The 24,245-nt window shown below is 38.7% G+C and overlaps 2 protein-coding genes, 1 long non-coding RNA gene and 2 pseudogenes across 3 annotated transcripts; 3 read left to right on the top strand and 2 right to left on the bottom strand.

Annotated features, from left to right (window-relative positions):
• Window position 1: 1 nt before the first annotated feature.
• On the bottom strand, window positions 2–14,384 carry LOC104772786 (protein POLLENLESS 3-LIKE 1). The gene is made up of 5 exons (XM_087504032.1): window positions 14,186–14,384; window positions 627–649; window positions 379–530; window positions 222–290; window positions 2–131 (listed from the first exon to the last, which is right to left on the bottom strand). The coding sequence occupies exons 1-5, from the start codon at window positions 14,286–14,288 to the stop codon at window positions 2–4; spliced, it is 477 nt and encodes a 158-aa protein (XP_087360158.1). The 5' UTR covers window positions 14,289–14,384.
• LOC104729065 (uncharacterized) lies at window positions 3,906–6,990 on the top strand (annotated as a pseudogene).
• On the top strand, window positions 8,113–10,624 carry LOC147919640 (uncharacterized). The gene is made up of 8 exons (XM_087504263.1): window positions 8,113–8,312; window positions 8,382–8,471; window positions 8,554–8,661; window positions 8,742–8,993; window positions 9,074–9,112; window positions 9,201–9,500; window positions 9,597–10,115; window positions 10,193–10,624. The coding sequence occupies exons 1-8, from the start codon at window positions 8,160–8,162 to the stop codon at window positions 10,466–10,468; spliced, it is 1,737 nt and encodes a 578-aa protein (XP_087360389.1). The 5' UTR covers window positions 8,113–8,159; the 3' UTR covers window positions 10,469–10,624.
• LOC109131989 (uncharacterized) lies at window positions 13,939–14,047 on the bottom strand (annotated as a pseudogene).
• A 5,972-nt stretch (window positions 14,385–20,356) lies between the features above and the next one.
• LOC104771593 (uncharacterized) lies at window positions 20,357–22,165 on the top strand. The gene is made up of 5 exons (XR_764852.3): window positions 20,357–20,848; window positions 20,959–21,027; window positions 21,163–21,294; window positions 21,408–21,546; window positions 21,637–22,165. It is a non-coding gene; the product is annotated as an uncharacterized LOC104771593 (long non-coding RNA).
• Window positions 22,166–24,245: the final 2,080 nt, after the last annotated feature.

The raw sequence follows: 24,245 nt of genomic DNA, 5'->3' as shown, positions 1-24,245 counted from the left end.
TTCATTGATTCCCTAGAGACTGTCTTACATCCTCAAGCAGAGATTTAGCTTCCAGGATTCTCTCCATACGTATCAAACAGACCGCAAGATTGCACAGCTTGTTATTGTCAGGCTCCAAAGACAAAGCATTCCTATCACAGTAAAAACCCATTTCACATGTTAAGGCAATGAAAACAATAACATGTTTAATTATAAGCTCAATGGTCGTCTGTCACACAAACCTGTAATACTGCTCTGCAATTCCATAGTTATGAAGCTGTAAGTGAACCCAAGCTAAGTTCCCTAGAATCCTATATTCAACAAAGTCAGAGAAACTACTCTTAAAGCGGAAATAGGAGATATCTGTAGTGGTGGGAATGCACAAACTTCAGTTCTTACCGCGCTTTCTGTTGCTCAATAGTCTTGTTGTTCTGCTTCCCTCGGTTTCTTTTCGCAGCAATGATCCTACCACCATAGTGCGTGTCTTGTTGCTCAAGTGTTTTCAGTTTGTGTTTAAGTAACTCTGCTTCCTCTTGAATCCTCCCTGACTTCTGCAAAACTCACCAAACCAATCATATTTGTTACATACATGAGCATAGAAGTAGCTTCACATTAATTAGTCATCAGACTGAGAAAGTTGTTTATACCTTGTAGAGGTCAAGTAACAAGTGTTAAGGATACACAATATCATGACATTACTATTACGATATCTTCTTCCCTTGTATATTAACTTCCATATCTGTTAGACCTAGAGGCTCTTACGAGTACTGTATATATATGTTCTCTTGTAATTACTCTTGAGATATACAATAACATTCTCTCCTTACATGGTATCAGAGCCTATCGATACCCTAATTCATTTCTCTTGCAGCCGCCTCTCTTTCTGTTCTTTCGTCTCAGATCTCTAATTTTCTTTCGTCTTTTCCTATTTTTTTTTTTCTCTCTCTATCGTTTCTGTTTGCCATGGCTGCTGCTGCCGAAGCTGTTGACACCACTCAAGGTCTTCTCAACATCAACATGATGAACATTACCAAGCTCACCTCTACGAACTACATGACCTGGAGTCTTCAGGTCCATTCCCTCCTTGACGGATACGAGCTTGCTGGCTATGTTGACGGATCCTCTGTTCCACCAGATCAGATGCTCACCAGCACCAACCCACCAACACCAAATCCGGCGTACAAGATGTGGAAAAGACAAGACAAACTCATCTACAGTGGTCTTCTGGGCACTCTCTCTCCGACTCTGCAACCGCTGGTGTCCAAAACCAAATCCTCTGCAGACATGTGGAAAACGATCTCCACAACCTATGCCAATCCTAGCTGGGGACATATTCAGCAAATTCGCCTGCAACTCAAGCAAGCTTCCAAAGGTGAAAAATCTATTGATGATTATATGCAATCTCTTACCACTCGATTCGATCAACTGTCTCTTCTTGGCAAACCTCTTGCGCATGAAGAACAACTTGAATACATCTTTGGTGGTCTCTCCGAAGACTACAAATCTGTTATTGATCAAGTGGAAGGTCGTGAGACTCCCCCGTCAATTCTCGAAGTGCATGAAAAGCTCATCAACAAGGAGGCCAAGCTCTTGGCCGTCGCTCACTCCACCACAACTACGGGACCAACCTCTGCTCATATCGCCACCTCTCGTCCTGGTAATTCTGGCAAACAGTCTCCTCGCCAAAACCAGCACTGGAACAACAACAAACAGAACACACGACAGGACACCCGCATGACACGAGGATATCAAGGTAAGTGTCAGATTTGCGGTGTGTTTGGTCACAGTGCAAGACGTTGTTCGCAACTCCAGCAACCGCGTCAATACGGCAATCAGAGTGGTATGTTACCATCTCCGTTTCGTCATTGGCAACCGCGAGCCAACCTCGCACTTGGTCAATCCCAGCAGACAACTCCATGGTTGCTTGACAGTGGTGCCACTCATCATATGACCAGCGACCTCGGCAATCTCTCTCTCCACCAACCATATCATGGCAACGACTCTGTTCTCATTGGTGATGGTTCGGGTATTCCAATCACTCACACTGGTTCACTCTCCTTATCCTCCCTCTCTAAACCATTATCCCTTACCAATGTTCTATGTGTTCCTAACATTCACAAAAATCTCATTTCTGTTTACCGTCTTTGTAACTCTAACGAGGTCTCTGTTGAATTTTTCCCTGCTTACTTTCAGGTGAAGGATCTGATCTCGGGGGTCCCATTACTCCAAGGGAAAACTAGAGGGGAGCTTTACGAGTGGCCGGTGTCTTCATCTATCATCCAATCCTTCTTTGCGTCCCCATCCTCATCCCATCCCTCTTTAAAAGACTGGCACTCTCGCTTAGGCCACCCCTCACACTCTATTCTTAAATCAATTGTTTCCTCTTTTTCTCTTCCTCATTTACAATCAGATGCACAGTCTATGTTGTGCACTGATTGTGCTATCAATAAAAGCCATAAGCTACCTTTCTCTCACACCTCTATTGTTTCAAATAACCCACTCAAAATTATTTTCTCAGACGTTTGGACCTCTCCAATTCTATCTATCGACAACTTCAAATATTATCTTGTCTTAGTTGATCACTATACCCGCTATACCTGGATCTATCCCCTCAAAACAAAAGCTCAAGTTCGAGACACATTCATCACCTTCAAAGGCCTGGTTGAAAACAAATTCAACAAACGCATTGGCACCTTCTACACAGACAACGGAGGGGAATTCATAGCTCACTACAACAAATATGTACATTGATAGCAGACGGATATAGCTCATTTTCCGTCACTGCTATGAAAGATGAGATTTTTTTTCGCTTACTTTTTAATAGCATCTTATTAACGCTATGATAGGAAAATTATGTAGCGGGAAACAAAAGTGACTTTTGTCCGCCAATACTTAGTGAAATTATTCACTTAATCGCCAAATAAAAAAAAAACCCAAAAACTCGACACACTCTCTCTCTCTCTCTCGTTACAACCTAAGCTCAACCTAAGAAGATTTCTTCTTCTAAATTCTCTGTGTGTGCTCAAATTCTTCTAAATTTCTTATCAATTCTTCAGTTTTATCGCCGTTTGTGAAAAGCCCCAATTTCGCCGTTTGTGAAAAGCCCCAATTTCGCCCTAAATCTCCATATCCATCGCAATTGATAGCTCGAATCCATTTTTGAGGCATGTCTTTCTTCTTCCTCCTAATTTCGTTATTTGTTTCGATTATTTGTGATTTCAAACAGCTTTTGATTTCGATAAGGGTCAGATTTAGTTATCTGTTTTGTTAGGGTTCGATTTATCTAGATTTATTTCGTTATCTGTTTTTTAGGGTTCGATTATTTACAGATTTTGAGAATGTGGAGTTTCGAATCCATCTGTTTTGTTAGGGTTCGATTATTTACAGATTTGACTCAAAAATAGCTTTTGGATTTGAGTATTTGCGCCTTCATAAACTGAACGATTTTTTTTTTTTCCCAAGTGTTGGTGATTGAAATGTTGGGGAACTGAAGCTTCTCATTTCTCTGTACTCACACAACAGGTTAGTATCACTCAACCAATAGTTAAACATTATTATTACACACGAATATTGGTGATTGCTATGTTTTGTCCTTTGAGTCTGATTCGTATAAATAGTGATTAGATTAGTGAGATTTTACACAGTTAGATATTGGTTTAAGAGCATCTGTATGTGTCTGAAGTAGTGCAGTATTGTCTGAATTGTTGCTTAATGTGAGCTTTGTATAATATGTATCTCTATTTTATCTATAAAGGTTAAAATTTATATTATAACATATAATGTTAGACAAGGCATGGGTGCATCTATGCAGGTAAGGAATTATATTTCATAATTAGGTTTTATTTTGGGTTTGGATACTTTAAGATGTTCTTTTAGTTATGATTTTTTTCTTTAATTATCCATTGAAGAGCTGATCCTGGTTATAAAAGTGGAGCTTGGAAATTTGTAAGGGATGTGTCTGCGGCTTTAGGTGACATAGAAATGATAATATGTCCTTGTAAAGACTGTCGTAATGTAGTACGACAGTTAAACAGTGTTGTGGTTGAGCATCTTGTAATAAGAGGGATGGATGAGGCATACAAGGTGCATAGTGATTGGTATCATCATGGAGATGTGAAGTCAGTAGATGAATTTCAAAGTAAACCAACTCAGTGGAATGAGGAAGTTTTTGAGTTATATAAAGCTGCTGAATTTTTTGATCAAGAGTTGGCTTTTAGAGGTGACTTAGCTGACCAACCTGTGGGCGACTTAAGTGAGATTGCAGAGGGTGAGGACCAACAAGAGGATGAGTTCCTTGCAAAGATCCGGGATGCTGAAACCCCACTATACCCTAGCTGTTCAAACCACAGCAAGTTATCGGCTATTGTGACTTTGTTTAGGATTAAGACACATAATGGCTGGTCGGATAAGAGCTTCAATGAACTGCTTCAGACATTGCCAAGCATGTTGCCAGATGGTAATGTCTTTCACACATCATTGTATGATGTCAAGAAATTTTTAAAGAGCTTTCATATGGGATATGAAAAGATCGACGCATGTGTTAATGATTGCTGCCTCTTCAGAAAGAAGTTAAAGAAGCTTGATAAATGTCCCAAATGTAATGCTTCACGGTGGAAGACTAATAAGCGGACTAATGAGGTAAAGAAAGGTGTCCCACAGAAAGTATTAAGATATTTTCCAATTATACCAAGGCTGAAGAGAATGTTCAGATCAGAGGACATGGCTAAGGACTTACGGTGGCATTACACTAACAAGAGCACTGATGGAAAACTTCGACATCCAGTAGATTCTGTTACATGGGCTCAGATGAATGAGAAGTATCCTTCATTTGCAGCTGAAGAAAGGAACATACGGCTTGGGCTGTCCACAGATGGATTTAATCCATTCAACATGAAGAATAGTAATTATAGTAGCTGGCCTGTGCTATTGGTAAACTACAATTTGCCTCCTCACCTTTGTATGAAGAAGGAGAATATAATGTTGACATTATTGATTCCTGGTCCACAACAACCAGGTAATAATATTGATGTCTACCTAGAACCTCTTATTGAGGATTTGAATCATCTGTGGAAGAATGGAGAGCTAACGTATGATGCTTTTAGTAAAAGTACATTTACTCTAAAGGCAATGCTTCTCTGGACCATTAGTGATTTTCCTGCGTATGGAAATCTTGCTGGTTGTAAAGTAAAAGGTAAAATGGGATGTCCTATGTGTGGGAAAAATACTGATAGTATGTGGTTGAAGTTTAGCAGGAAACATGTCTACATGTGTCATAGAAAAGGTTTGGCTCCAACACACAGATATAGGGAAAAGAAGACTTGGTTTGATGGAAAAGTTGAGCATAGGAGAAAGTCAAGAATTTTAACTGGTCATGAAGTTCATCAGAATCTGAAAAACTTCCAAAATGATTTCGGAAATGTGAAAAAGGCTGGGATGAAGAGAAAGAGAACTGTCTATAAAGAACCAGTGTTTGACAGTGATGATGATGAAAGTGAATCCGATGAAGATGAGGAAGTAGAAGTAGATGAAGATGAGTTATCAAGGTGGAAGAAAAGATCCATTTTATTTACTCTGCCTTATTGGGAGGATCTACCAGTACGGCATAATTTGGATGTAATGCACATAGAAAAGAATGTGACTCACAGCATTGTATCCACATTGTTGCATTGTGGAAAATCTAAGGATGGTCTTAATGCTCGTAAGGATCTTCAACATCTTGGTCTAAGAAAAGAGTTGCATCCTACCACAAAAGGAAAGAGAACATATCTTCCAGCAGCACCTTGGTCTTTGTCCAAGAATGAGAAGAAGATTTTTTGCAAACGACTATTTCATTTTAAAGGTCCAGATGGATACTGTTCTAATATTTCAAGAGGAGTTTCAGTAGAAGAGTGTAAGGTAGGAGGTCTGAAATCACATGATTATCATGTCTTGATGCAACAGCTTCTCCCGGTTGCACTTAGAGGATTGTTACCAAAAGGTCCTAGAACAGCAATACTACGGCTATGCGCATTCTTCAATCATTTGTGTCAGAGAGTTATTGATATTGAGGTTATTACAGTATTGGAAGCTGAAATTGTAGAAACGCTTTGTATGTTTGAAAGGTTTTTCCCTCCAACCTTCTTTGATATCATGGTACACTTGACTGTTCATCTAGGAAGAGAAGCTAGACTAGGAGGACCTGTGCATTTTAGGTGGATGTACCCATTTGAGAGGTATATGAAAGTTCTAAAAGATTTTGTAAGAAATCCTGCAAGACCAGAGGGTTGTATAGCAGAGTCATATCTTGCAGAAGAAAGCATGCTGTTTTGTAATGAGTTTCTGAAAAAGACAACCAATGTAGAAGAAAAACCTGAGAGGAATGTAGAGTATGTGAACAGCTCTATATTAGAAGGTCGTCCAATATCAGCAGGAACGTCATTCACTCTTACTGAAATGGAGAAGAATATAGCCCATCTTGCTGTCATTCAAAATACAGCTGCCTTTGATCATTATGTGGAGTAAGTTACTTGTGTATTTCATTCCTTATAAATTATAAGGTCAAAATTATGCTGCTGATAGTTTCTTTTCGTATTTATGATTTGGTAGTATGCATTTGCAATATCTACAAGACTCAAATCCAAGGTGTAGACGTGATGCAACATATTTATGGTCTATGCATTCTAAGAATTTTGCTGCTTGGTTAAAAGGACAGGTGAGTAAAGTTATGAATTTGATGAGTCTGTTTATAAATCTATAGTAGACTCATTCATAATTTTGATTAGTCTGTTTAATTTTGTAGATATCTATTACTTCTGATGGACATGAAGACATAGTTAAATGGCTAGCATATGGTCCACGGTGTACTGCAAGGTCCTATACTGGTTATATAGTTAATGGACAACGTTTTCACACATACTCACTTGAAAGGCAGAGTCAGAACAGTGGTGTTTATTATGAGGCAACGGCTATGTGTAGATCTAGTGCTAAGGATACTTCACAAGTAGTTGATTTGGTGTCATATTATGGGAGAATTACTGACATCATATTGTTGGACTACCATGTGTTCTATGTGCCGATATTTAGATGTAACTGGGCAGTAAAAGGTAATGGAGTTAAAGTGGAAGATGGGTTCACACTTGTTAACTTAAATCAGAGCCAAGTAAGCTTTCAGAAGGATCCGTATATTCTAGCATCTCAAGCAAAGCAAGTATTTTATTCAAGTGAAGATGGATCAAGTTGGTCTGTTGTTATGAGAGGTGCTTCAAGAAGATATAGTAAAGAAGATGTTCAGTCTGGAAATGCAGATATAATTGGTCCATTGCCAGTAGATGTTGACATGGATACTGAAATGGATGAAGCTGAATATGCTAGATCTGATTGTGAAGGCATATATGTGCAAGAGTAGATTCTTGATTCATTTATATATATATATATATATATATATATATATGTTTTTGTTTATGGTTGATGTTTGTTGAATGTTGTAGATTTTATGATGTATTCTATTATATAAGTTCTACGTGATTAAGTTTCTGTTCTAAGTGATTAATTTTCTGTTTACGCAGGTGAATTAAAATGGGTGGAACTAAAAAGAAGGTTGGAGGGAAGAAGGGTGGAGGAAAAAGAAAGAGAAAGTCTAAGGATGATGACGAACCTGAGTTTATTTGTACTGTGGAGGCCCAACCTGTAGCAACAGAACAGCATGTGGAGGCCCAACCTGTAGCAACAGAACAGCATGTGGAGGAAGAGGAGCATCATTCCGAAGAACCACAAACTCAACAGCAACCAGAAGAACCAGTAGGAGAGTTTGTGTTGTCTGAAGAACATGAGCAGCCTGCTACGCGTAAAAGAAAACGAGGACCAACAAAGATGAAAAACCTAGCCAAGGATCCATCTGTTAGAGTGAAAGTTGATTACAATGTACTTGGAGTAGCGGTTGGTCCAGGGTCAGTCAAGTTGGCATCATATGTAGGGACATTGATGCGAGAACACATCCCTATCAACATACCTAACTGGAAGAAAGTGAGTCCAGATCTTAAAACACTTCTCTGGAGATCTGTTCAGGTAACAAGAATTTTTTTTTGTTTTTAAAAAGTCTCTCAATTGAACATGTTTACTTTTATAGTTATGGTGTGAGTGTAAGTGAATGCATGTGATTTGAGCTTGATGAAGATTGGCAAAGGATATCTGTGATTCACCAGATGGGACATTTGTGGCGATCACACAAGTCTGTCACGGTGAAGGCTATAAATTTGGCTGCAAATAACCAAGAGAGGATGAATTTGAGACCACCAAATATTGGTCCTGTTGATTGGCAAAAATTTGTCAAACTCAAAACTAGTGCTGCATTTAAGGTAATTACTTGTGATTATAATTGTTTAGTAGTTGATTGGTGATTAGTAATTAACATGTTTCATTATTAGGCCGTGAGTGAGAAATATAAAGCAAAAAGAAAGAATCAGATACCTCACACCACTAGTCGTAAAGGGATCAGCAGACTAACAGAAGAAATGGCAAGCATATATACTACAACTATGTTGTTTATTATTATACATAGTGCTTGTACTGTTACTGAAAATTTGTTTTCTGGAACAGAAAGCTGAAAGTGAAGATCCTTCCAGCGTGACAAGACTAGATGTTTGGATCAAGTCTCGCACCAAAAAGGATGGTACACCAGTAGATACGAATGCAGCTGATTTGATTGTAAGTCTGAATAGAGTTGTACACCAGTAAATAGTGTGTTATCGACTAGTAAAACCTGAAACTGTCTTTATGTTTTTCAGCAAAAAGCAGCTGAAATTGGTGGAAGTGATGCTCCAGCATTTTTAACAAATCCAGATGAAGATCACCTCGCCAAGCTTTTAGGACCTGACAATTCTGGTAGGCTGAGGGCAATGGGTAGAGGCATGAGTAAGACCAAATTAGCTTGTTTACAAATGCAGAGCAAGTGTATGGCTGAAATGGAAGAGCGGCAAGTAAAATTAGTAAAACAGGTCAATGCCTTGGAAAGTGAACTTGGCAGAATCAAGAATCAGGTTAGATACTTAAGAGTTCTCTACTATTCATCAGCCAGTTAGAGTAATATAAATTGATGTTATTTTTGTTTATGTTACAGAGACCAGAAGCTGAAATGGATGAAAACTCAGCTGCAAGAGTAACATATTCTTACTTCTTTTCATATCAGCTAAGTGATTCTTCTTAGTGTCGTTTATGATTCTTAGTTGCTCATGAAATTGTTGCAGAGTGTAAACAAAAGAGCACATCCTAAGTGTGTGTTTGTTGATTGGTCTGACATTGATGAAAATGTTGGTGAGGGTCGGATTCTTTCTTCTGATCCGGATGACATAGTGAATGACTGTCGTCTTGGCCCTTATGATCTCAAAGTGTTAGTTGAAGCTGCATATAAACCAGATGCATTTCTATGGAGACCTGCACAAAAGATCTTTCATATGAAAGAAGCTGTTGGACATATAATCGCATGGCCAACTGATAAGTGTAGACTGGTAGACAACAACATCCAAATGGAAGACATTGCCCCTATGGTATTTATAATTTCTAGCAATGTGTTAGCAATGTATTACCCCTGTCTATAATGCTAATTAATTATATTGGATTTGTTTACTGATTGTGTTTAACAGGGTATACAAGGAAACAAATGTAAACTATTGGATTTGTCTAAGGGTGACGTCATTGTTGCTGAGGGGCGTTGGGAGACACAAGAACCAAGTGCGTTGGTTAACGGAATTCCTCTTGGACCAAAAGCAGTTAAAGTATTTGTGGATTCAGTAAAGCAGCCTGATACATCACTATGGAGACCTACAGCTGAAATGTCATTTCTTGAGGACTGTTTGATGGCTTACGTATCTTGGCCCCTGAGTAAGGTTGATTTTGAAAATCCCTCAACTCCAACTGGTCAGAATGCTACATCACATGCTTCTTTGTCTGCATCAAAGGCCAAGTCTGCAGCCACAGCTTCTAAGTCTGCTACAGAGTCCAAAACTTCAGCAACAGCTTCAAAGGCTGCATCGCAGGCCAAATCTGCATCTATGTCTTCTAAGTCTGCATCTGGTTCTGAGTCTCCTGTTGATGATGCAACGGGTCCAATATCACCAATAAAGAATACTTTACCATCACAGTCTCCTCTCAGGAAGTCTCCAGTAAGTGTTTTCATATGTTATGAAGTTGTTTTTGTTAATTATATGATGACTGATGGTTTATATTGTAAACATGGCAGCGCATTAATAAAGTTATTTCCAAGGAGAATAAGAAGTGCAAGTTGATGGATTTAACTGAAAAGAATAGGGTTGTGGCTGAAGGACGATGGGGAACAAATGATCCAGAACATAAGGTTCACTTTACTCGCTTGGGTTCTAATGCAGTTAAAGTGTGGATAGATGTTGTGAAGGTGAAAAATGTAAAAGTTTGGAGGCCATCCGATGAAATAGAGATTATTGAAGATGCACTTAGCTCCTGCATTGCTTGGCCAGAGAACAAGGTCATTATGTCTTAAACTGATGGTTTTATTGTGTAATGTTAAGTACTTGAGATTGCTTGTTTATTTTGGATGTTCTTGAGACTTTGATGGTAAACTGATGTTCTTGAGACTTTTGTTATGTATTTTGGATCTGAGACGTTTATTAATCAGATTTTATGAGATTTTATAAAACAGGTTATGTGTGCTATAATCACATATCAGAAAATGCTATAAAAGTACAGGTAAACGTTATGATAAAAGAATATACCATAGCACAGTAAACAAGATAAAACAGCATTTCGCAACAGCTATATTAGATATGTATAACATAGCACGAAAAATTAAATATTGTATAAATTTTTGCAAAATTATAATCTTGATAATACAGCAGTTTATTAGAGCTATGCTATAAAACTATAACATAGCACGAAAAAACAAATGTTGTATAAATTTTTTCAAAATTATGATCTTGATAATATAGCAATTTCTTAAAGCTATGTTATATTTTTATAACATAGCATACGTAATAAGTGCTATTGTATATGGGGTACATATAATAACAGTGCCCTAAAACAGCGCTCATGAAAACGCTATCAAAGACCTATGATAGCGTTTTTCTCTGGTTAACAATGTGCATATTTGTTGTAGTGGCTCTCAAGTCATACCTGTCTGGTGCCGGCATCACTCACCTCACCACTCCACCTCACACTCCTGAACACAATGGAATATCTGAAAGGAAACATCGTCACATAGTGGAAACCGGTCTATCCCTTCTGACACACGCTGGAATGCCCAACAAGTATTGGACTTATGCCTTTGCTGCTGCTGTATATCTCATCAATCGCCTTCCCACACCAGTCCTAAACATGGAGAACCCGCTACAGAAGCTGTTTGGCACAGCCCCAAATTACACAAAACTTCGTGTCTTTGGGTGTCTATGTTTCCCATGGTTACGTCCCTACACCAACAACAAATTAGAAAATCGGTCAACACCATGTGTGTTCTTGGGCTACTCTCTCACCCAAAACGCATATTTATGTCTTCAACCTACCTCTGGTCGGATCTATGTCTCCCGCCATGTCCGATTTGACGAACAGAGCTTTATGTTTCGGAGTCCAGGCTCTCCAATCGCACCCACCACCGAATCTCCATCTGACTTCTTCCCGCATCCTGCTGCCGTTGTCATTCCGTCAAATACTCTTTCTCCTCCGACACAGCCTCAACCCACATCGCCGTCACCTCCTTTGCCACCACCGTCGCCACTCGTAACGCCACTTCTTCCCGACCCCTCGAGCTCGGAGCTTCACCGGACAGTACCTAGGGAGACTGACAACAGAGATCGTGTTAGTGCTGCAACAGATGGACCCTCACAAACATCACAAGCCCACCAACCGGCCCAACTACGACAATACACTCGCCGTAACTCATCTACAAATCCGACTCCTCAAGCCCGTCAACCTTCGTTACAGCCCATTAACAATCCATCATCCACAAACCCAAATCCACAACCTCCTATTCCATCAAACCCGAGTTCATTTCCTCAACTCCCAATTAATCCTCAACCTCAACCGCAACCCACTCCTGATAATCACCATCCGATGAAAACACGCCGGAAAAACAACATCACCAAACCAACCTCAAAACTCAACCTCTCTGTTGCCCTATCCAAACACATTCCACCAGAACCCACAACTGTGAACCAGGCTCTCAAAGACAAGAAATGGAGAGGCGCAATGTCAACGGAGATTGATGCTTTTGCTCAAAATCAAACCCTTGATCTAGTTCCTCGACAACCTCACTTTAATGTCGTTGGTTGTAAATGGGTGTATAAGAATAAGTTTCTTCCTAATGGCTCTCTTGGCAGGTGCAAAGCGAGGCTCGTTGCTAAAGGCTACTCTCAGCAACTTGGACGTGATTACACAGAGACATTCAGCCCCGTCATCAAATCCACAACGATTCGACTCGTTCTAGATGTTGCTGTCTCCAAAGCCTGGCCGATCAAACAGCTTGATGTGAACAACGCCTTCCTCCAAGGGACTCTCGATGAAGAAGTTTATATGGAACAGCCTCCCGGGTTTGTCAACACTGACTTTCCCACTCATGTCTGTCGTCTTCGGAAAGCTATATATGGACTCAAACAGGCACCCCGGGCATGGTACAATGAGCTTAGAAATTACTTGGTCGGTCTTGGCTTTGTCAATTCCCTGGCGGATACATCTCTCTTTGTGCTTCAGAATGGAAAAGATTATGTTTATCTTCTTGTTTATGTTGATGGCATATTAGTCACAGGAAGCAGTGGAGCTGATATCACTCGGATTCTCACTCTCTTGGCTGAACGATTCTCTGTCAAGGACCCTGAAGATCTTAACTATTTCCTTGGTCTAGAAGCACACCGCACATCAAAGGGACTCCATCTCTCTCAAAGGAAATACATTGTCGACTTGCTTCATCACTACAATATGACATATGCCAATGCTGTCACTACACCGATGGCCTCGTCTCCGAAGCTCACGCTCACCACAGGAACACCACTCTCTGATCCAACGACGTATCGCAAGCTGGTTGGAAGTCTCCAATATCTTGCCTTCACTCGCCTCGACATTGCGTATGCTGTCAATCGGCTCGCACAATTTATGCACAGGCCGACAGATATCCATTGGCAGGCAGCCAAACGAATCCTTCGTTATCTTGCTGGCACTCCAACACACGACATTTTCTTCTCTGCTACAACACCCCTCTCATTACACGCTTACTCTGATGCTGACTGGGCTGGGGACTCACATGACTATGTGTCCACCAATGCCTACATAGTCTATCTTGGATGCAATCCCATTTCATGGTCTGCCAAGAAACAGAATGGTGTGGCACGTTCTTCGACTGAAGCAGAATACAGGGCCGTGGCAAACACGGCATCGGAACTACGGTGGATTTGCAGTCTCCTCACTGAACTCAGCATAACACACACTGCTCCACCAGTCATATACTGTGACAATGTTGGAGCCACGTTTCTTTGTGCCAACCCTGTGTTCCATTCCAGAATGAAACACATTGCTATTGATTATCACTTCATCCGGGGTCAGGTACAGAATGGCAGTCTTCGTGTTGCACATGTACATACCGCAGATCAGCTTGCAGATGCATTAACGAAGCCTTTATCTCGTCAACGGTTTCTCCAACTACGGTCCAAGATCGGAGTTGCTTCAGCCCCTCCATCTTGAGGGGGGATGTTAAGGATACACAATATCATGACATTACTATTACGATATCTTCTTCCCTTGTATATTAACTTCCATATCTGTTAGACCTAGAGGCTCTTACGAGTACTGTAATATATGTTCTCTTGTAATTACTCTTGAGATATACAATAACATTCTCTCCTTACATATTAGGGATACAATATCCCACATTGGAAGTTGAGTAGGATCTTAAGTAGTATATATAAGATATGGGCCTCTCCACTCATTGCCAATTGGTTTTGAGTTGGAAGCCCACTATCTAACATGGTATCAGAGCCCGATCTGCACATACTCAACCCAATCCACAGTCGGCCCAGCCCAATAGTTGGCCCGCCGATTCATGTCCGAACATATCGAGATTGATGCCTAAAAGAAGCCATCATCTCGAGGGGGCGTATTAGGGATACAATATCCCACATTGGAAGTTGAGTAGGATCTTAAGTAGTATATATAAGATATGGGCCTCTCCACTCATTGCCAATTGGTTTTGAGTTGGAAGCCCACTATCTAACAAAGTTATCAATGGAATCTTGGGATTCAAAAGGGCAGAGATATCGATAAGACTTGACAGCTTCGATTCCTTCATTGGTTCGATCCAACTGGTTCATAACTAGAGCCATGTCTTTCAATGCACTATCAACTCGATCTCCAGCATTAATCGCAGCCCAATACAACGAGATTGCTCGATTCAGGTCTTTAGAAACCAACTGTTCTTGAAAACAAATCCAATGTCAATAACAACAATAAATTCATCATACACTAAAAAAAAAAAACTTAAATTTATCAAATTGATTAACATTACCTGAGCATGTTTGGCTCTCACGTAAGGAGAATCACCAGAAGGAACCTTGTGGAACGATTCTTGATTCTTGATCGAAGACGTTCGTTTTCTCTCTGACATTGGCATCGCAACGTAAACTCTTCTCTCCGTGTTCTGTGACGGTGGTGGAGTCGAGAAACCTCCTCCCGAACCACGACGGCTCTCGCGACGTGGCATACCGGTTTACAACCGGTATGTAAATATATAACCCATTTCGATTGAGAAAATCAATTCGGTGTAAATCCAAACCAAACCATATTTTTACTAGACGATTAGAAAAACGACATCATTTAACTGTATGAGATCAAAGTGGGCTTAAATTCTTATGACAATATAACCCATAAAGCCCATCTCACCTTCGTCCCCAATTTTATTAGGATTCATCGTTGACAAGATAAAAGACCTGAAGATCTTCTTTCATGTGGTGGAGTTGAGTGTTATGACTTATGATCGTATCACTCCTAAAGCTGAACATAGACTTGAACGTTTCAAGAACACGAGCTTGCCTTTAAGGTTACTACAAGTGATGATCTTGTGATTAGACGTCTCGCTAAGGATGATAAAGTTACTGTTTAGGTTTGTTTCATGGGTTCATCCTCGTGATCTTGTGATTATTAGATGTCTCGCTAAGGGTTATATTATCGGTTTTGGGGTATAAGCCAAAGGATTTCGCTGGACAGTTCAATCTTAACAATAACAACATGTGGGGAATTGTGAAGCCGATCGTTGATCAGTGTATGAAGCTAAGCGAAGGAAAGTATGTTCTGGTGAAGGATCCATCGAAGACACAAGTTGAGGATTTACTTAATTAGTTCCGGCTGATGCATTTGAAGATGATTATGTGGAAGAGCCTCTCCCTGAAGATGAACAGGTTCAGCCACCTGTGGAGAACACTAAAGTAGGAGCAGAGACTAATGGAGCTTCCTCTACTAACGTAGCTGCAGAAGATAAGAAACCCGTTGATCAAGTCTGATTTTGAGTCGTGTTCTTGAGTTAATATTTAAAAATGTTCCCAAATATTAATTTTTTTTTTTCTACCTTTCTTGGGTGGAGTTTGAATATTCCACCTTTCCATCAATGTGTTAAAACATTTATCTATCTAGGTTTTGAACTTTCAGCTCCTCTTGGTTTCTAAAAAGCTCTGTTTACTCTGTTCACGAGTTTATCTTGGTTCCTATTTTCCTCGTTAACTAAAGTTTCATATAGCAGAAATCTTGATTAGAGGAAGCTGAGCCGTGTAGTGTAGACACGACACAGACACTTGGATGTCTGAAATGATCATTTTATACAGATTGGATAGGGTTATAAATATCTGCATAGCATTAGACCACATTTATATTATTCTCTCGATTAATATGCAGGATTACATGTGTCCCTACTGTTACTGCCAGCCCAATCACTGCAAATGTACAAATGGATTGGTTTCTATAGTAGTCCCATGGACGGGAAAAAAAAATGAAGACTTACACATAAAGGTGTGCATAGGGAAAATAGTAAATAGTAAGTGCTGATGAACCTTGGGAGAATCTTGTGAAGTGAAATAGGAGAATCCATAAACTCTTATTCAAATAAAATCAAAATTAATTTAATGTTATTTATAAGTTAATAATTAATAGAAAAGAATAAAGATAAAACTGGAATTTTTATTTTGTTAAGAGATCGTACGTAGGTATGAAGATGACAATATGTAATACTTTGGATATTAAATTACACGGTTTTTTAAAACTATGTATTATTCTTCCAACCAAAAAAGACCAGGTATTAAACTTCCAAATAAAAAATAGATGAAGTATTTTTTTGGCTTTTTTCCCTCTGATGATAGGAAGCATGTTGAACTCATTCTTGTTTCTACTTATTATGCTAGTATTTCAGATCTTTAATAGTTTATGGCAACTTTTTAAAATCGAAGTAAGGCAGGTAAAAATTCATTTGGTTGTCATTTTTGCAAAATTTTTAGTTTGGTTGTATTAGTAAAACCGAGTTATTATAATTTTTTTGAATAAAATAATATTTCTTTAGTCTTTATTGAATTTCTTGTTAACATTTTTTTTTTGTGTTGTGCTTACATTGATCTCTTGATAGTTTTACCACAAAAGTTTTGTTGAATTATACGTTGAATGGCTAGAGATTATGAACCAATTTATGGTTTTTGATTTCATTCTAGTTAATTAGCCATTTATGATTCCAATAAAAATCTATTTTCTAAATAAATTGAAAAACCATATTTTAGGAAATTTGGCTTATTTGTTCACAGAATCTAAAAATCAAATATTGGTTGGTTTCTTATAATGCTTATGTGATATTTTATTTTTTAAAAAAATTAAGCCCAAAAAATAACTAAAAATTAAAATATAATAACTTAAAAATATTTTTAAAATATAACTATAGAAAAATCCAAAACCTAAACGAGTTACCATTCAAGTTATTATCTTGGTTTTTGATTTCGATTTAGTTAATTAGCCATTTATGATTCTAATAAAAATAGATTTCCTAAGAAAATTGGAAAACCATATTTTAGGAGATTTGGCTTATTTGTTCATAGAATCTAAAAACCAAAAATTTGTTGTTTCTTAAAAGGTTTATGTGATATTTTATTAAAAAAAAAACATTTAAACCTAAAACAGTAACTAAAAAATAAAATGTAAAAACTTAAACATATTTTTTAAAAATATAACTATAGAAAAAACCAGAAACTAATACCAATTAGAAACTGTAAAACATTCAATAGTTTACAAGCTTTCTCTCTCTTCTCTCTCTAGATCCTTCAGAGAGGGAAAGCTTTTCGACAGATCTCTTCCGGCGGTGATTAACTTTCATAGTTACATCGGCCGGCTCCTGACTCCGGCATCGGTGGCTTCTTAGCACCCTTGGCTGGCTTTTGACTCTGGCGATTTTGGTTTTCATAGCGAGACCGGCCGGCTTTGTTTGTCCGGTTAAATTCCGGCTTCTATATCCATCATTCTCTGGCTACTGTAGCGGTGCTTGGATGGATTTTCACTGGTGTCGTTGGCTTCCTCAGCAATCTCAGCCAGTTTGGATGGTTTTTTTTTTGCTCCGGCATGTGAGTTTCTCTCTCTTCTCTCTCTCAAATTTTTCAGAGAAAGAAAATTGTACGGCTTTGCTTCCGGCGTGTGTTGGTCCCTTCGATGATGTCATGTCCGGCTTGATCCCGGTTTGAGTTGGTCTCCTTGGCAACGCTAAGACTGGATTTTGTCTAGATTTCACCATCATGATTTCTCGGTGATTCATCTAGCTTTTGGATCCGGTTTATTCCGGTTAAGGTAAATTTCTTATGGCAATGAATTCTAAGATGCTCGATTTTAAAGAAAGAACGTATCTATGGGTATGCTTTGCTGGAGGGTATCGAGTTTCGACTTCAACTTCTAGTCGGAAGAAATCTCAAATCACAAAAGGCTTGGAAGTTCAATAAGTGCATCAAGATCTGTTATTCATAAAAAATCTGATCTTATGGTATTTTGGAGAAGATTCAAGCAAAGCAGAACTGAATTGTATCCTCAGTAGGAATCAGAGGAGATTCAGGTTCTGTTTTTGAGAATCATTAAGTTCTTCATTTTTATCATACCATTCTGTCTGTGTCTCTCTTTTTCCGGCGAATGATTCGTCCGGCGTAGACATGACAGCGATGACAAGTTGCACAGGTGTCGATGGAGTCGTGCGGCAAGTTTCCACCGAGCTCTTCAGTTTTCCTTGCTTAAGGGTTTCTTTATTGGGTTTGTGGGCTTTTCTTTTAATTGTTGGGTTGTTCTGTACTTTAGTTTTTTGGCTGTAATATTGGCCTGTTTTAGTCTTAATCAATAAAGACACTCTAGTGACAAAAAAAAAAAACTGTAAAACATTCATGGCCTAAAACTTTCCAAAATGATACGAACAAAAGTTTGTGGTGTTCTGCGTGCTTCTCCTATATTTGATTACTTTAATATGTTGCGAAAATATAATTTTCTTATTTGTGTTATCAAACTTTTTGAGTTACCGTACATTATTATGGGGTTAATGAAATTATCTATATTTTCAGAAATTGATGTATATTATGCAGCGCAAACTTATGAATGAATAAAGTACTTTTAAAAGAAACGTGGAAAAATTGTAACCAAACCAAAATATTAGGTTAAGATTGTTTAGAAAATCGCAAACAGAAAAACCTTATTTGGATTGGTTTAATGTGATCCATTGGTTACAATTATTGGTTACAATTGTTTAATGTGATCCATTGGTTACAATTGAGGGATCCGGGGAAGACTAAAACCAAAAGCATAGCATTGGTTTATTAAAGGGAAAAGGGCCATTTCATACCCGTACATACCCCAAAAGTGCGAATTGCTGCCTGTACAAACAAAGAGTGCCAATTTATACATGTACCATAATACATTTCAAATTTCATACCTGTACTCACAAAATTGAGCCAATTACAAAGTCTACATTAACGGATTTAAGTCAGCTGTTAGAGATGCTGACTCAGAATCCACGTGTGTATTGACGTGCCATCGAAAAATCAAAACAACGTCGTTTTGATATGTTTTCTTCACAAAAAATTATGGAAAATTCACACTTCGGAGATTCGAACCCGTGATCTCGAACATTTCCAGCGTAGGACTTAACCAATTGATCCCACAACAATACTCAATAATAGCATACAAATATATTCTTATAAACCTAAGGTAGCATCTAAATCGAAAAAAATTGTGGGAAATCCACACTACCGCGGTTCAAACCCGCGTTCTCAGACAATAATAGCGTAGGACGTAACCAATTGATCCCACAACAATACTCGGTTATATCACACAAATTTATCCTTATAAACCTAAAAAATATCTAAGTCCCAATTAAATGAAACGACGTCGTTTTGAATTGAGTTCGATAAACCTAAATAATATTCTTCTTCTTCTCTGATACCGAATTACAGTGATCGAACCTAATTACAGAGTATAGTGCCATAAATGTCCTCCTCTCCTCTTCAGATGCTGAATCCTATAAATCGCCGCCCTAAACGCCTTCGCGTTCACCGTCCAGCCATCCCCTACTCCTCCATAGTCTGTTATCGAGATCTTATTGTTTCGGTACCGTAACGGCACTATACCGGAAGACGTCACCTCCGAATCGCCCAACGACAACGAAGAAACGATTAGACATGAGAAGAGTAGAGGAAGAAGAATATTATTTAGGTTTATCGAACCCAATTACAGAGAAGAAGAAGGAAAAAAAATCCCAAATCGCGATTTGAGAAAAGAAGAAGAACCATAGGATTTTTATTTTTCCCCTAATTCAAAACGACGTCGTTTCATTTAGTTGGGACTCAGATATTTTTTAAGTTTATAACGATAAAGTTGTGTGATATAACTGAGTATTGTTGTGGGATCAATTGGTTATGTCTTATGCTATTATTGTCTGAGAACGCGGGTTCGAACCGCGGTAGTGTGGATTTCCCACAATTTTTTTTCATTTGGATGCTACCTTAGGTTTATAAGAATATATTTGTATGCTATTATCGAGTATTGTTGTGGGATCAATTGGTTAAGTCATATGCTGGAAATGTTCAAGATCACGGGTTCGAACCTTTGGAGTGTGAATTTTCCACAATTTTTTGCGAAGAAAACATATCAAAACGATGTCGTTTTGATTTTTTGATGGCACGTCAATACACACGTGGATTCTGAGTCAGCATCTCTAACAGTTGACTTAAATCCGTTAACGTGGACTTTGTAATTGGCTCAATTTTGTGAGTACAAGTATGAAATTTGAAATGTATTAGGGTACATGTATAAATTGGCACTACTTGTTTGTACATGCAGCAATTCGCACTTTTGGGGTGTGTACGAGAATAAAATGGCTCTTTTCCTTTATTAAAGGTGTAGTATAAAACGGCGTCATTTAGGTAAAGTGTGAGAGATTAGAGCTTAATGGGTTTCATAAAAAGGCTAAGGATGTTTATGATAAGATAAAAGCCCATAGGTCCATCTCGAAGTGGTTCTCAAATTTAGGGTTTTCCGAGTTGATGATACACATCTTCTTCTTCTCGACAAGATAACATCTCTCTCTTCTCTCTCTTCCTCCGGTCGTCCTAGTCCGATCAAGCAGTTAAACCGTGCGTGTTAGGAGCCAGGAGCTTCAGCAAGCGACGGATCTGGTCATCAGATTTGTGTGCGGTGGTTGGAGAAGAGAGATGGGCCCAGATGATCCGTTTGGCGAATCTAGCCAAGCCCGAAGATGGTTTGTTCGATCTCTACCGTGCGTCCGACCGTAGCTGATCCCACCCAGCTTGGTATGAAGTCCTTACAGTGCGCCTGATCGTAGCGGATCCCACCCAGTGACGGTTGTTTCGTACAATTCAAAATGTTCCTTAAGGTGAGTCCGATCGTAGGTGATCCCACCTTCCCATTGCAGTTAGAGATTCCGTTCAATTTTTGTTAGTCCTTACGGTATGTCCGATCGTAGCTGATCCCATCCCATTGCAGTTAGAAGTTCATGAATTCAAAATCTTCCTTATGGTGCATCTGATCGTAGCTGATCACAGCCCGATGAAAGTAAGTTTATATCTACTCAATCCTTTAGCTTTCCCTCTTCAGCTCAATTTGTTTTTTTTTTAGTTTCCCTCTCTAAATCTCTCTCTCTCTCTCCCCCCATCTCAATCTCAAATCCTCTCTCGTCAACAATGGCAGAAGAAGGAGGAAAAGCTAAACAGCAGACCTGGACTCCGATCAAAGAAGCTGTGGATGATTTTTGGACAGCTTTTCTCACTCCACCTCAAGGCCATTTGCTCTCATGGAGCATGACAAGAGATTCCCAGATGAGTGAGTTTGATTTTGATTTTGTTTGTTAGGTTTGTGTATTCTTGTTTTCGGATTTTTGATTTCTGATCATAATTGTCAACTTCTCTTTCTCTCTCTCCCTACGCTTGTTGTAGCTTCCTCCCTGGATTCATGGAAGAGTTGGAACTACGCCGTGGCTTGAATCCATCGGATGATCCAGTGTATAAGGCGATGGCTGACCTCGTTGAAGAGTACGATCTTGGCTGGAATCCATCGGATGATCCAGAGTATGAGGTGATGATAGTTGTGTATCTTTGTTTTTTTTTGTTTTTAATATCTGTGAAATCCACTAACAGATCTCTCTCTCTCTCTCTGCTTGCACAGACTCCAATGAAGATCATGAACCAACATTACAAGGAGCTTAGAGAGACAAGATCAAGAAAAAGGAAAGAAAGAAGAGGGGGAAGCTGACGAAGAGGGAGGAAAAGGAAATGGAGATTGAAATTGTCCCTACAGCTCAAGAGATCGAAGAAAACAAGAAGAAGATGAGGAAAAATTTGGAAGTCTCTCAAAGCCAATATGAAGAGTCTCAGAGAGCTCTTGTTCGTTCCAACAAGTTTGCAAGATATGTGACTAGGTATGCAGCCAAGGTTAAGAACGTCACAAGTCAAGGCTAGTCACTTTTCTGGTATAAGTCTGTGGTCACTTTTCTGGATTAAGTCTGTGTAGTGTTACCTATATGGAATAAGTAGTGTTTTGATATGTTTTCTTGCTAGTGTTACCTATATGGAATAAGTAGTAGTTTTTGATATGTAGGCTGCTACTGTTTACTAATCAACGTTTTCTTGCAACTGTTCTTCTTCTGTTCAACAATATAAATATCAATGAAATTGTGCTTCTCTGCTGTGGCTAATTGATATGCTAGTGAGTTTATTGCAATTTTTTTGTTCTCTTCTTGCTGATTAAATATGATTGCTGTGGAACTGTTTCTCCACTTATACTAACTTAGTCAAGAGAGTGAGTTTTGGTCATGGTTTCCTGATTTATATATTCTCCTCCAAGCAAGTTGTTTAAACTGATATCCCATTATTTGGTCTTCTTTTGTGTTCAATACAGCATGGTCAGCTTGCTTAAAACGAAATACCTTTTTTTTTTTTTTCTTAACAGTTCACAGCTTTAATTTGCCATCTATCTCAAGTTTTCCACTATGTATATATCTAAACAGTGCCATCATCCTCTTAGGAACAAAGATCAGTTAACATTTACTGTTTGTTTTGACTGATATTATTATTCTTTTACCCTAGTTTCAAACACATTCTGTTGCATCTCTTGTCACCCAACACATTCTGTTGCATCTCTTGTCACCCAACACATTCTGTTGCATCTCTTGTCACCCACCCTTCAAGGATGTTGATACTATTATAGTCTCTACAAAATTTTTTAATGCATGCTTCACTAGTTTCACTGCCTAGTCTTTGGATGTTTAGCTCCTGTCCTCCTCCTCACCTTCATACACTGATCAACGATCGACTTCACAATTCCTCACATGTTGTTAGTGTTAAGATTGATCTGCCTTAATACCCCAAAACCCGATAATATAACATGGTTAATGTAAAACTCTGATTAATGTAAAGGCTCTTCCGACGTTTCATGAACAACTAACAAATCTAGCGGTGACCCTGAGTCCTGACCCATCTCTCTTATCAAAGAAAAGCTTATTCCCAACACGTTGAATCACAAGATCCCAAGAATAAACCGATCTAGGAGCACATATAAGCGCAGCTAGAATCGCATCAGTAGCAAAAACAGTAGCTTTATCATCTTTAGGTAGACGTGACGTCTAATCACAAGATCATCACTTGTAACCTTACCTTAAATCTCCAGTTCTTGAAAACCAAACCCTTCCTCCATACAGTTAAACTCGTTTGAAGCAAATCCTTTTAGTAAAATCATGGTATGGTTTGGTAAGGAATTTACCAAGCAAATCCTTCCTCCATACACCGGATTGATTTTCTCAATCGAACTGGGTTATCTTAGACCGTAGATTTGATAAGGAATTTACGTATCGGTTTACAGCCGGCCCTTGATTTACAAGCGTTTGGGAAACTGAATAGACCCGTCAAGATTCAAAATTTTATAAGATGTGATTAAATTACAAATTTGTCTCCGTCTCAAATTAATTTAATTTAGACCAGTGTTCAAGAAAGTGCTAGGCGGTATCTGGGCGGTGATCCAGCGCCTAGCGCCTAGAACGCCTAATCGGGGTCTAGATGGGTTTTAGGCGATTTAGGCGTTTACAACATAAAACATTATATATATAAAATTATGTTAGAAAAATAAAAATAAATATAAATTATATACAAAATTAAGAAAAATACATTTATTTAAGTTATATTAACAACATATAAACATTTATAATTACGTATATAGATATAAAACTTAATAATTTAAATATATATAGTTAAAAATCAAAAATAAATATTAAAATTAAATTAATGTAATTTTAAGCAGTTTAGGCGGTTATGTAGGCGCCTGCTGAGCGCCTAGCGCCTAGACGACGCCTAGGTGGCCGCCTAGCGCCTAGACGACGCCTAGGCGGCCGCATAGACTGCTTTCTTGAACACTGATTTAGTAAAACAACCGGACCCGTTTTTTTTTAAAATAAGTACAATATATAATTAAGCATCTCATACTACTTAATTAACCACACAAACCACAATTCCTCATTAAACCGATAACAACCAATATGCACAGCGGAAACATACCAACATACAGAACCAACACATCATCGATGCAATAACATTCCTAAGCATTCTATCCATCAACCTAGCATAACTCTATCCAAGGTTCCAACATAATCAATATAACCAAGTCCAACAACACACAACCGAGACCCTAGATCATCCTCCTCCTCATCGCCATGATTCTACACTACACAATACCTGCACCACAAACACAATGAGATGCGTGAGTATTACCAGAAATATCCAGTG

Source organism: Camelina sativa, chromosome 20, assembly GCF_030686135.1.
Source record: "Camelina sativa cultivar CO46 ecotype springtype chromosome 20, ASM3068613v1".
NCBI lineage: Eukaryota > Viridiplantae > Streptophyta > Magnoliopsida > Brassicales > Brassicaceae > Camelina > Camelina sativa.
The sequence above is the reverse complement of the archived record's forward strand: the minus strand, read 5'-3'. Positions and strand labels throughout refer to the sequence as shown.